Genomic DNA, 12,590 nt, shown 5'->3' on the forward strand with positions numbered 1-12,590 from the left:
ATTATAGATGACATGTATCAATTGCTTCTATACCATGAAATTCAAGTTTGATAATGCAGCAAGTCACTCTAGAGAATACCTAATTGACCTATTGTTATTTAAAAATGGGTATGTTAAATGAATTATGAATATTTATATAAAGCGCTTTTCATCACACCCATGAATATCGTACTAAAGCACAATAACAGATTAAGTCATTTTATATCTCAAACATTGATTTTCCATGTCCAGATTATCTCATATCTCTAAGTATCATATATGTGACATTAACACCTGAAATATTTTAACAAAATATGAGAAATAGCAATTATTTGCAAGGATGTTGACCAAGTGCAGGTCAGCATATAGGTCAGCAGCTAAGGATCTTAGCACTACACTCAGAAAATAGCTAAATATATTTTTCAGGATATGAGTTAAAAACCTGCATTTTCATCCTATTTTTTTCTCCAATGCTAAAACCAAAACACAACAACAAAAACAAAAACAAACCCAAGCAACCAAACAACAACAAAACACGTGTACTGCTATTTGAAAGTAGAAAATGATGTTTGCCAGATAAATTACAGTTTTAAATAAAATATCCTTTTAAATGAACACACCAGAGTAAATCAGTTTAATATCCATTAATCAAAAGCTCATATCCGTATCTGTCTATAGAGAGCAATAAATTTGTGATACATTTATCTTTTATTTGCTTATATACAGTAAGCTTTTAAATGAATTTTTTATATTTTATATAATCAAGTAAAGCATCTATATATCTATAAAATTAAGAATTGACTATCTTAAGAAGCAATTTAAAATACAGGTTACAAACTGTTTATAGCATCTGTTTATTCCTTTTTATCACAGAATCTCCTTTACTGTTAAAGATGTTATGCAAACACTGGCAAGATTCTTTAATTAAATAAGGTGTGCCTAATGAAATATTACACCCTTTGTAATAGGATTTCAGGGAACTTCCTGTGCTTGGTTGTCGTCACAACAGTGTCCCAGGTCATAAGCTCCCTAAAACTTTATATATTGAGTTTATTATATTAGTTAGTCACCTAACTTTGACATTAACTACACTAGAATAATAAGTTCAATTTCAAAAAAAAAGGGACAGAATGTTTATTTTTATGTTTATATATTTATGTGTATATATATCATAACATGTGGTTCATACTACAAACATGACCTTAAACTAGTTCTTAGATTATCAATTCAAATATTGAGAAAACAATTATTTTTACTGCCAGATTAAAGACAAGGTGAACGTTTCGCGCTGGATCAGACATCTTGATGTGGAAGTCCCAGATTCTGCCTACCATACAGCAATCCTTTAAGAAATATGGTGAATTTTTTAAAGTTAATTTTTCTTGATTTTTAATTTTTTTAATATGCATTTTTAATTTATTTTTATTTTTTCATATGGTCATTTTTAGAACATGTATATTTGGAAAGTAAAATTTTGTACTCAATAGGAAGTCATATTTTTATTGCACATTCTATAAAGATTTATTACCTGTGAATGTATTTAAAATATTCATATATGCTTACATGAAGAATGTTCATGGTATGAATTATCAAATATATGGAAGTGTTGTTTAAGTTAGGAATTTTTGTGACACTGTATTATTTTTTGTTCTTAATTATATTCTATGGGCCATTTTACTATAATGTGTTTTTAATAATTTTTCAATGACCTTTTAGAAGGGAGCTCTCAGTGGAAAGTATTTAACCGCTTAGGAAAGTTTTACATTATGTAGAATTTACTGAAGGGTCTTCCTCTGTACCTGTTTTACACATCGTATATCTTTAAATTCTATTTTCCAGAGCTTAAAAGTTCCTGTAACTTTTGTGTTACAAATGTGTCGTTCTTCATCTACATTCAACGCAGAGAGGAAACTCATGGAAAATAGCTAAAAATATCTCATCTCTTTTATATACAGTATTAAAAAGAAATCATTTTTTATTTTTAATTAAATAAATTATTTTTATTTAAAATTTAAAATAATGTAATTTATATTATTTAAGTAAAGAGTATCATCAAAACACATGGGTGTTTTGGATGTATTTAAAAACAACTCAACTGTTGTTTTCCATTCCCTGACACTTGGTTCCCTGACTTGTCAAAGTGTGTTCTCCTCTGCCTACCTACTTGAGTTCTCTGACAAAAAACAGCTACAGGCAGAAAGCTGTGGTGAAAGAATAGAATTAGCACATTGCATTTGATGATGCAGCATGAGTCAGCACCATGTACAGTGTTTTGACAAATCAAAGTGGTACCAGGTTTCAATAACACTTTCAAATGAGTGGCACAGAAAGACCTTTATATGGAGGCCTCATCACCAAGCCCATTAACACATATATTTATGCCATTATGTATTTTTATAATTATTCTGCTTGGGGGTGGGGTTGTTCTTTTTACGGTTCCATGCTACTCTTCATCATTAAAGGAAGTCAGGACAGGAACCTGGAGGCAGGAGCCAATATAGAATATGCAGAGAGGTGCTGCTCAGACTTATAGATTATTCTTTTATATTAGTTAATTTGAACTGAAAAAAAAGTGGGAAATGAGCTACATATTTTTGTGATGTATTTTTATTATTGTTGTTTTGGTTAGTTTCTCTTAAACCTTCAGTTATGAATAGCCACAGAGCACGGCCATTTTATAGGTGTGGAACCTTGCTTTTTAATGTTGAAGTCTGGTTTCTGAGCTCAGTCTATAATGACAGACTCCCTTTCTTAGTGGGGTTCTCTCTTTACCTGATGTGGGGAGGCCCAGATCCCTAAGAAGCATCACATAGCCCTCAGGGAGGATTACAAACCTGACCCTTTCCTCTTAGGACCTCTTCATCAAGCACCTGGGATTCACGGAAATACTCCACTCTATGCTAAGGCAATCTTAGCTTTCTGCAAGTGACCTTTAGGCATACCAGAAGTTCTACCCCGACCCATACAATAATTAAGTACTGTACTCTTCTTCTTGTGATAGGACACCATGCTATTGCATGTAAATGAGGTGCCCCAGTTAATCAAACACATTCACCCTCAAAACCCTTCCTACTGCCCAAGGTTTATGAATGTCTCTGATTCGCAAAATAATCTCTCTCTCTCTCTCTCTCTCTCTCTCTCTCTCTCTCTCTCTCTCTCTCTCTCTCTCTCTCTCTCTCACACACACACACATCCTTGTGCCATTCCTCCACTGAGACCATCTGAGACTCTATTTATTCCACCATGACCATCTGAGACTCCATTTACTCTCCTCTCTGGAGAATCAACACCAAGCTTGCCTGCCAGTGAGGCAGCCACCCACAGGGCTGCCTGGACACCTGTGGCTTGGCTCCCAGTGAGGCAGCTGTGGTGAGCTGCCTTGGCAGCAGCTGAAGCCCACTCCATCAAATGAAGCTCCAAGCTGACCACCCGGGCTTAGCAAAGCAGCTTGACAAAGGGCTATAACATTTTGGTATCATAACAGGCTTTTAGAACACCGGAGTTTCCACTGCTGTCTGATACTGGCAAGCTCATTCTAAAAGAGTTAAATGTAATGCCTAGTGGACGATTTAATTTTTTGAATGCCTTTGAATTTTTTTATTAAATATTTTTACATGTACATTTATATTACTACACATATATACAATGAACTACCTACCCAAGAAGAACCACGGATGACTCCTGGTCTTAACCAGGGAGGTGAAAATTAAATTGTCTGAACAAATGGTGTTGGTAGGATAATTTAATTTCCACTTCCCCAGTTAAGACCAAGAACCTTGCCTAATGTACCCACGGGCCTCACCCTGAGTGCTCAAAACTGCCCTTGAGAGAGAAATGGGGCCTTTGACCTTGAGGTCTGTCTGCTCTCATCCAGAAGCAAGCAGTGCCTAGATCTCCTGCCGGAGGATGAGCAACAAACAGGGGATAAGTCAACAGGTCATTTGGATTCTCAAAGAAAAAAATACAATTAGGATTGTGAATATGAATATTTGTTTCTCTGTAGGGACAATGCCTTCCCATTAATTAACTCTTCGAAACCTATTTGCTTTCTGTGTTCACTCCCACTGCTCTAGGCCATGCTGTCACGGCCATTCTCCAGAAAAGCCAGACTCGCACTGTGCTCCTGCAAGGCTCCAGCCATCTGTTTGCCCTTGTAATATACTATAGTCCCTTTACCGTCTATTTCCCCTGACATAATATCAGAGCCTGACTTTTGCTATCTCTCATTTTTTTCATCCATTAAGTCTGTCTGTTATCTTTTAACCAACTTTTTTGCAATTCCTTTCTTTGCTCAGTAAACTCTAGTCACAGTAGACTCAGTTCTTCATATATGTGGACAACACTTCTTTACAACCCCTTTGCCTGGAGGGTTAACACACTTCTCCCTGCTCTGAACAAAGTCCTTGTTTCTCTTCCCTGAGAATGAGGCTTACAGGTCACCTCAACATGGCCCTTTTCAAGAGTCTCACTTAATCAACCACAACTGTCCTATGACTCTTTAGTCTTTCGACTGTGATGCTTTGTCCAATTATTTTTCTGATTTTTTTTCTTTCCTGCTGAATTGTATGAGGGGAAGAGAATTAGTCCATTCCCCTCCACGTTTTTTTCATCCTCTAAATTCTATTTTTTCAGTCTTATTTTATTACTTTTTGTTTTATATATAGTAATTTATTCTTTGGGGGGAGTTTTTTAGTTGATTATTTTCATTGTGTATAGGTGTGTGAATATGTGCACGTGTGCATGTGTAGATGGCTATGGTTGCCAAAAGCATAACTACTTTGGATATGAAGTTACAAATTACTACCACCCTTAAGCATGCATTCTCCATCCCTGAGTAATCTCTCTTTAGCCACTAAATTTTACATTCTAAAATCAATTCTTAATATAAAGTAGTGATAACAGTGATAGATTTTCAAAATTTTAAATTATATATATATATATATATATGTTAAGCTTATTCAATTATTTTAGATAACTTATCAATGTGATATTATTTAATTACAGGAATAGCCTTGTATGGGCATTATTTTCATTACTTCACTACACTTATTAATATCTATCATGTTTAGACTGCCATGAAATGTTAAGCCAAAGGGAGGAGAATTCTATGAATGTTGAGATGTTCTTGGGTTTTAAGTAGAATCCTCCTTTTTACTTTTGTCAAGAAAGGCAACATATAACAGAAATACTTCCATGGGAGAAGGAAACGGAGGTGGTTGTGGGATTGTGGAAGAGAGAACAAGTTTGTAGGCAACTACAAAAGATTGTGCAACATAGAATGGTTTTGTAGACAAATACAAGATTTCTGGGACTCAAAAATCACACATTATCTTCTTTAACATCTTCGAAAATCAACACAAAATTATTTATATAATACACTATATTAGGCTTTAATACTTTTTCTTTGCTACTTCCAGTTTAAAGAGCATAATTTAATGAAAATGTTCCAGCTTCTGTATGATAAGAAGTTTTCAGATATAGTTTATTTGTAACCCAGAGCAAAGAATATATAGAATCAAATGACCACACCGGAATTAGTAAAAAATCAAATAATATATTATCTTTCTATATTGGATATTATCCCTAATGACTGCAGAGTTTGAACTCTCTATTTATAATAAAATCAAATTCTAGGTTGCATGCATTTTTATGCCTACCAACAAGGCTTTTGATAATAATTTCAAACATCTTTACACCTATCAAAAGTTTGTCTGTGAAAATCATTTGTATCTACAGTGAACGATCCTTTACAAAGATGGTCCGTAAATTATCGAATTGCCCTAATTCAACAAAGTTTTATATTAACTAATTTCTTGTATTTCTTCCATTTTAACAATTTATGAATGATGGTTATGGCCAGGCAATTAATTATAGACCATTTGTTTTTAATCAGATATTTTCTGTTTTAATATGCTCACTTATATTCACATACAACTTCAGATTTCTTGCTATAATTTTTTTCAAGTCAACAAACTAACAAAGTCAACTAGTACTATGGCTACTTTACTTGTGTATTTGTCCAGTATTGTCTGGAAACAAGCCATATCACACAACAGTGATAATAAAATAAATTCACTGCATCATCTAGGCAAACAAGTTGACATAGTAAATTATTTTGCATGCATTTGATTTTTGGGTAAACATGAGCACTCAAGAGATACATCAACTCATTCAGACTATGATAGTGTGATAAAGGAGAGTAATCTTTGGATCAATAGACCCCTGATGGCCAGTAACCACTGTAATTGATACCCTTGGTTAACTTACAACTTGAAGCAAGATTTGGTTTTAAAATCACTAGTAAGGAGGTTCAAGGTTATATATTTTCAGATATTCAAATATAACTTTAAATAAAATCTACAAGTACCTCAATATTACTGTGATTTTTAAATAAAAGGTAAAATGATGCTTATGAGAGACAGTCTAATACAAATCATGTTTCTGCTTAATCAAATGAAGTGATGTGGGAAGGACCATTACTTTCATATTGATTCAAAGAACATAGGATAATAGAAAGAAAGAGTCAATCTGATTTATTTTGTCTTTACAGAACAGAGCTTTACAGCCAGTTCAAAGGCAAGAAGCCATCTCTATAGTGAAGTTCCTCTTAGGTCGATCTTAAGAGGGAGGTAGTTCACTTCTTGTCAGCATCATTGTTTGACCCTGCCTTTGTATGGAAGATTGGGGATGGGGTAGAAGGTCAGTGGGTGAATCCAATCTATTCAGCCATGAAGGATATTATATATAATCATTTGGTAAAAATAGACACACAGCAATGACATTTCATTTTGTGAATGTCCTTAATCAAGAAGGAAGGTTATAGAAAATGAAATTTATTCTCTATAAAAGGAAAGGCTTCAAAAATAAAATATTAATAGAAGTATGAGCAATATAAATAATAGTTTCCAAAAATTAAGTACTAATCACATATATGATATATATTACAATGAAAGGCAAGCCTTAATTCTATGTTGTTCATATAATTCTGTAACATTCCATTTTTTTGGCCAGACAAGCACTAATGTCCAATTTGCTGTCTCTTTATAAAATTATAAGTTAAGAAACTTTCTCTAAAATACACAGAAGAGTAATATAGGAGGGTGATATTTTATTATTCATTTGTATGATTATTTTAAAATTTGAATATTTTCTAAGTTTGCTAGGCAAACTCACTAATCATCACAATATTACAAAAATGTTTTATTACTGATGAAAAATTGATAATATTTTGTAACTTTGTATTGCAGAACAAATACAATTGTATCCAACTGTATCTGGGTACAAGTAAGTTTTTACTTTTATTTTTAGTATATTCATACAAATTTAAATTAAAAGCTTTACTTGGTGATTTTTAATGAACGGCCATTTTTTAATTGATGGGATAGCTGAAAAATACTCCCAACCACTAATTTAAGCTAATTGAAACAAACATTAGGTGCAGATGGTTCCTATCTACGTTAGGTTAAAAACATATCATTTTTAAAAATGAAGGATTCATTAAGAGAAAGAAGAAAAGAATTACTGTGGGAGGTTAAGGAACACCACCACTAGGCCCTTGCATTTGACATAAATATCTGTAAGGTTACAGGCTAACATGGCATACTTCAGGAGACTGGCACTTTAGTTTGGCGGATGTTCATGCGTGTTTTATTGGTCTGAATAAAGCCAGGGCCTGGGTTTGGTGCCATAGGTACTACAGATATTAACTATTCAGGGAAATTAAGACTGGAACCACTTCAAACTTTGCAGTAAACTTAAATCTCAAACAATACACATACTTTTAATTTCACAAGACGATAGGATCAGTATTAAATGCATTTCTGATTTTCTTGTTTCTTAATAATTGTTTTCCTTCCAAAGAAAAGGCAAGCAAATACTTCCACGTTATTTTCAACAGTCTTTGTATTTTCACAAACTGCTTCTGGGTACTTGATACCAATAATACAAACGAGGGAAGCAGTCTGAAGACATACCTCTGTGGAAGAGTATGGGATTATAGCTGCCACTTATGTGACATATCAAAGTCACGGGGATGATACATGTTCTCCAAATAATAAATACTTGTGATTGCATTTTGTCGGATAAAAATAATAAGGAAAGCATATCAGTAGTGTTATTTATAGACAGGATCATCTGAATGCTGTTTCTGAACGAGTATTTCCTTTCTAGATAAAATAATACGGCCAGACACAACTATGACAAAAGTGAAGGCTCCGTTGTTTGCCTTGCCTTCTCTCTCCACCTCTACCTATGAAGCACTCTCATTGAAATCTATTTGTTCTTCCTGAAAATGTTCTCTGAACCACTGCACACGTGAAATGGGAAGCATAATTGAGCACAACTGTATTAAATTTGAAGTCTGCCTAGAGAGTCTCTGCTAACAGGTGACATATTGGCGATCCTCACCGTATCAGTGAGAGCATCCAGCCAGGTGCCTGCTGGAAAACTTTTATGGCTGTTTGATACTTAGTGTAAAGTCAACATAGAACATGCAGGTTATATTTTCCTATATATTTAAACAACCTTGCCACGAATCCAAAGAGAGAGATTTCATGGAAGACTGAGTAGAAGGAACAAAAATTCTCAAATATTTCATATGTTTATCATCATTTTTCTCACACATTATTCATCTTCACCCTTCCACTACCCACTGGTAAACCGACAGCAACTAGACTTTATGAATAGGTTATTCATAACCGGGAATTTCAGATTTAACACTCGTCTGCCTAGTTCTTTCAAGAAACAGAGACAGCAACACAGATACATGAGCATCTGTTCTAAGAATAATTTGAAGAAGTGAATGGTGGCGTTCAGGAACTAATATTGGGTAAGGTGGACCCAGAGTTACTGGAGAAAAACAGGCTGATCATTGGTTACAGGTGTACAGAGTACCACGGGGGTCATGACCTTTCTTCTAATCTGCTCTGGAGAACAATCCACGCGTTGCCGTGTTTTTAATGAAAGATCTCCAAATAGCAGCTTCGTCTGTGCCACGAAGCTTGACCTCCAGTGGAGACTGCGCAACTGAGAGCAATCAGGCAACTGCCACGAAGGAACCCACGTGCTGAAGAAGCTCATGCATTAGAAAGAATTGTAGAGACAGAAGGTATCAGAGGCCGCTCGCCCCAGCTGCTGTAATCAGGACTCTGTTTAGGAAACATCCTAGACCTCCTAGTGTGGCAAGTCCAGAGAAGCTGACCCAGGGACAAAGTTACCTGCTGTAGTGGACAAGTATACTCAAGGCACCCTCCTCCTCCTCCAGCATTTCTGTTTGTCTTACCTTGGTTGGAGACGTGACTGCAGTCGCCGGTCCAAGCTGTCAGCAGAGGCAAGAAGAAACCAAATTGCAAAAGAAATTCCCGGACTTCGCAGCCCCCCATGGCTCTTGCTGACTCTCTCCTCCTCCCCCTTAAAATGAAGTGGCAGCAGCGCAGCCAGGTGTTCCTCCTTGGGTCAGGGTCCTGGTCCAAGCTCTCTTCTTCTTCCTCCTCCTCTTCCTCCTCCACCCGGCCCGCAGGGGAAGTCCCGGGGCGCCCCCCGCGCGAGGCCCCGTGAGCAGGGCACGAGGGTCCAGGCTGCCCAGGTGCAGAAGCAGCTGCTTCGGAGGAGGATGCTGCCTGTGCCGCCGGGGAGCTCCTGGCGGCTGGAGGCGAGGGGAATTGCATCCACCACCGTGTCCCGCTCGAGCGAGGACTATTCACTTGGGCCCAGGAGAGCGCGCGCGCAAGAGCGAGCTGAGGCTGTAGTTTGGGGGAGGGGGTGGAAGACCGGGGAGGGCGCCTTGAGGAGGGTACTGGGGGTGGGTAGGAATGGCCAGGCGGCTAAGGAAGGTGCAGTTCTGGGGACCCAAGACCCTCTCTGGATCCAAGTAGACACTTGCAGAGCCCAGAGCCAAGGAGGCACAGCAGATATCAAGGGTAGGCTGGACAACCAGAACTTTCCTGTGGGTGGTGTGTGGGGAACCCGGCGAAAGAGGCTCAGCGGGATCTCAAGTAGTCCCAGGGAGCAGCAGACTGAGCCCTCAGCCTCTTGACTGAATGGCCTGGGCTGATGGTCGCGTCTTGGACACCAAGGACTTGGCGGCATCTGCGCCGCCCCCCGGCCGTAGAGGCTGCTTACTGATTATCACTGAAGCTACCTTAGTTCCCCAAGCACTTGCATCACTCCTTCCTCATGTAACGATGGACTGTCAGCTCTGGGCACCACCTCTCCCTTTGACACATTTCTGCCACCGGAAGGGGTGAGGGTTGCAGGTCAGTGCTCCTGGCCCCGGGGCACAGCTTGACGAAGGTAGTGGTCAACCCTGACGTGTCTGGGTGCCAGCCTCTCAAACTTGGACACCAGAGCGAAGCAGCTAGCTTTGCGGCCACCTCTCCTGTTCTGAGTCCTTGGAAAGCACAGGGAGAGAAGAAGCGACAGTGAAGAGTCACTGCAAGCTGGAAGTCTACTGCTACCAGGCGCCTTGGCTCTCCTAGGTCTTCGGGACGGCATAAAGTGTTGACTTCGCCACAGAGGTCACCAGCATAATCATAGCAGCTTTGGTGCCGGGCTTCCGAGGGCCTAGATAGCCCGCTGTTAGGCGGCTGTGTTCGGCCAGACACTCAGAGCAGCCCAAAGAACTGAGCGCTGTGAGGCCAAGTCCAGGGCTGCGCGCAGCTGCTTGTGCGCTCTCCTAGCTCGAGATTCCCCTCCTCAACACCTTCTGCCTCCCAGGTCCGGGAGCTCCTAAGCCGGACCAAAGGCCACTTACTTGGTGGGACCTCGCCCAGGGCGGAGGCACAGGACTAGATGATGGGATGGGATGTTGCCACCTGCAGTCTCCAAGCTGTCGCCCCGAAGCCTGCCGAGACGGGTGAGCAGAGGGCAGGGCCCTAGAGCGCTGCTGAGCTCGGCAGAGCCCTGCGATCTCCCGTCTGGCAGCAACAGTGGCTCGGGTACAGCCAATTCGGCGCTAGAGGGGGTTAGTAGACAACAAAAATTCCTCCACTGTTTGCAGGTGGAAGAGCTGGCTAAACCTCAGCAGAAGGATGCTTTCAGGCTAACCTTACAGTGTTTGTTAAGACACACTGTGGAGATCTTAGCAATGCTGTTGGATTTTCTGTAATGCATTCGTTAATGTCATTTTCTTTATTGAAGGGGCGCCAATTATCAGGCTCACGTGAGTTAAAAAAAAATCCATCTCCAGAAACACTAGGAAAGGGATATTTGAAGATTTTTTTTTTTTTTTTTGATGACACTGGAGAAAAGTGAAGGGGATTTATAAAGCATAGAGAGGATATGTTTAAGTGGGTGGAGGGTTCAGATCTGGAGTCGTTGTGTCAGGTACCTTAAAAGGGGTAGGTCTAGGACCAAAGGGTCAATGTTTTACCAGGAATTCTGGAAACCAAAGCAGGGCTTTCCACGCCTCTAGATGCTGCTTAGTGCTGTCTGTGGCTTGCATCCCAGTTAAAGGATTTCAGTGTCTGCCTTACAGTCTCAATCAGAGTGAAAAAGAGAGGAGTAAGGGATGCCCAGAATCCACTGGAAAATGTAACATGCAAATAGTATCCAGAGTGTGATGACGCTTTCTGATTGGTGGCTACTTCCACACGCGATATGAATTCATACACAGCTCCTTTTCAAAGATGTCCACGCCAATTTGAATGTATGCAAATCACATCTACAAAGAGAGAGTATATTAGTGTTTACAGTAGTGAAAACTCATTTTGTTACTCACTTTCACCGGTGTTACTGATATTGACTAATGACATAGACACTTGTAAATTCAATTTGTTACTAACTCGGGTGTGAAATAAAAATCTGCACGAGTGCAGCACAAGACATTCTGTCTAGGTAATGTTTTTGGAGTGCTTAGAAATTACGCTGGTGGTTTGATTATGAATAAAAATTCTTTTAAACATATTCTCAGTGGAAAATAATTAACGTGATTCCAGCATTAAGTTTATAAATCAACATTTAAACTCAAGTTTTTATGTTTTATTTGAATCTTAAATTTGAAACAATTCGTTATAGACAATGAAACAGTAAGAAGCTATGATTAAAATCGTATTAGAAGGGAATGATTCTAACGTAAAGAAAATGAAGAAACGGACAAAGAGAAACAAACCTGTGGGCCATTTCCTAAGACTCACGAGCAATTTCCCAGCATAATGCAACGTCTGAAGCATAAACTTCCTACTATACCAACCCATCACTTCTTCGTTCTTTCTTTAAGCCTTGGTAGGAGCTTCACATAATATGTATTGCCTCTTCAGATGATGGCTTTCTTACTGATTTTGACTTTTGAAGAAAAAAATAGTGACAAGATTTTCCTCCATAGTGCAGCAGCTGTCATGTTTAAACATACTGTTTCTTGCACTTTTAGAAAATGAGGACATATTAGGTTTTTATCATGACCATTGATCATAAACAATTTCAAGTACATTATTCTGGCAGAAGAGTAAATTATCCATGAGTTGGTTTATGGCTACCCATTACTAAGCTTTATAGCAACACTAATTAATATAAAGCAATTTGGCCATATATATTCCCTCAAAATATACATTAATATATTCTAAATTTTTTTTAATGCTTACTTTGCTTCTCTTGGGAAAGAGTTTAGATAAACTATT

At 38.5% G+C, this 12,590-nt stretch overlaps 1 protein-coding gene across 1 annotated transcript in view; it reads right to left on the reverse strand.

Moving 5' to 3' along the window:
- LOC127192792 (ephrin type-A receptor 6) overlaps positions 1-10,936 on the reverse strand; it is an 877,103-nt gene extending 866,167 nt beyond the window's left edge. The window contains exon 1 of the mRNA XM_051150102.1: positions 9,260-10,936. Coding sequence (XP_051006059.1) covers positions 9,260-9,644 — 385 coding nt within the window. The 5' untranslated portion in view covers positions 9,645-10,936. The remainder of the gene's footprint in view (positions 1-9,259) is intronic.
- Positions 10,937-12,590: the final 1,654 nt, after the last annotated feature.

Source organism: Acomys russatus, chromosome 8 (genome assembly GCF_903995435.1).
Source record: "Acomys russatus chromosome 8, mAcoRus1.1, whole genome shotgun sequence".
NCBI classification, from domain to species: domain Eukaryota; kingdom Metazoa; phylum Chordata; class Mammalia; order Rodentia; family Muridae; genus Acomys; species Acomys russatus.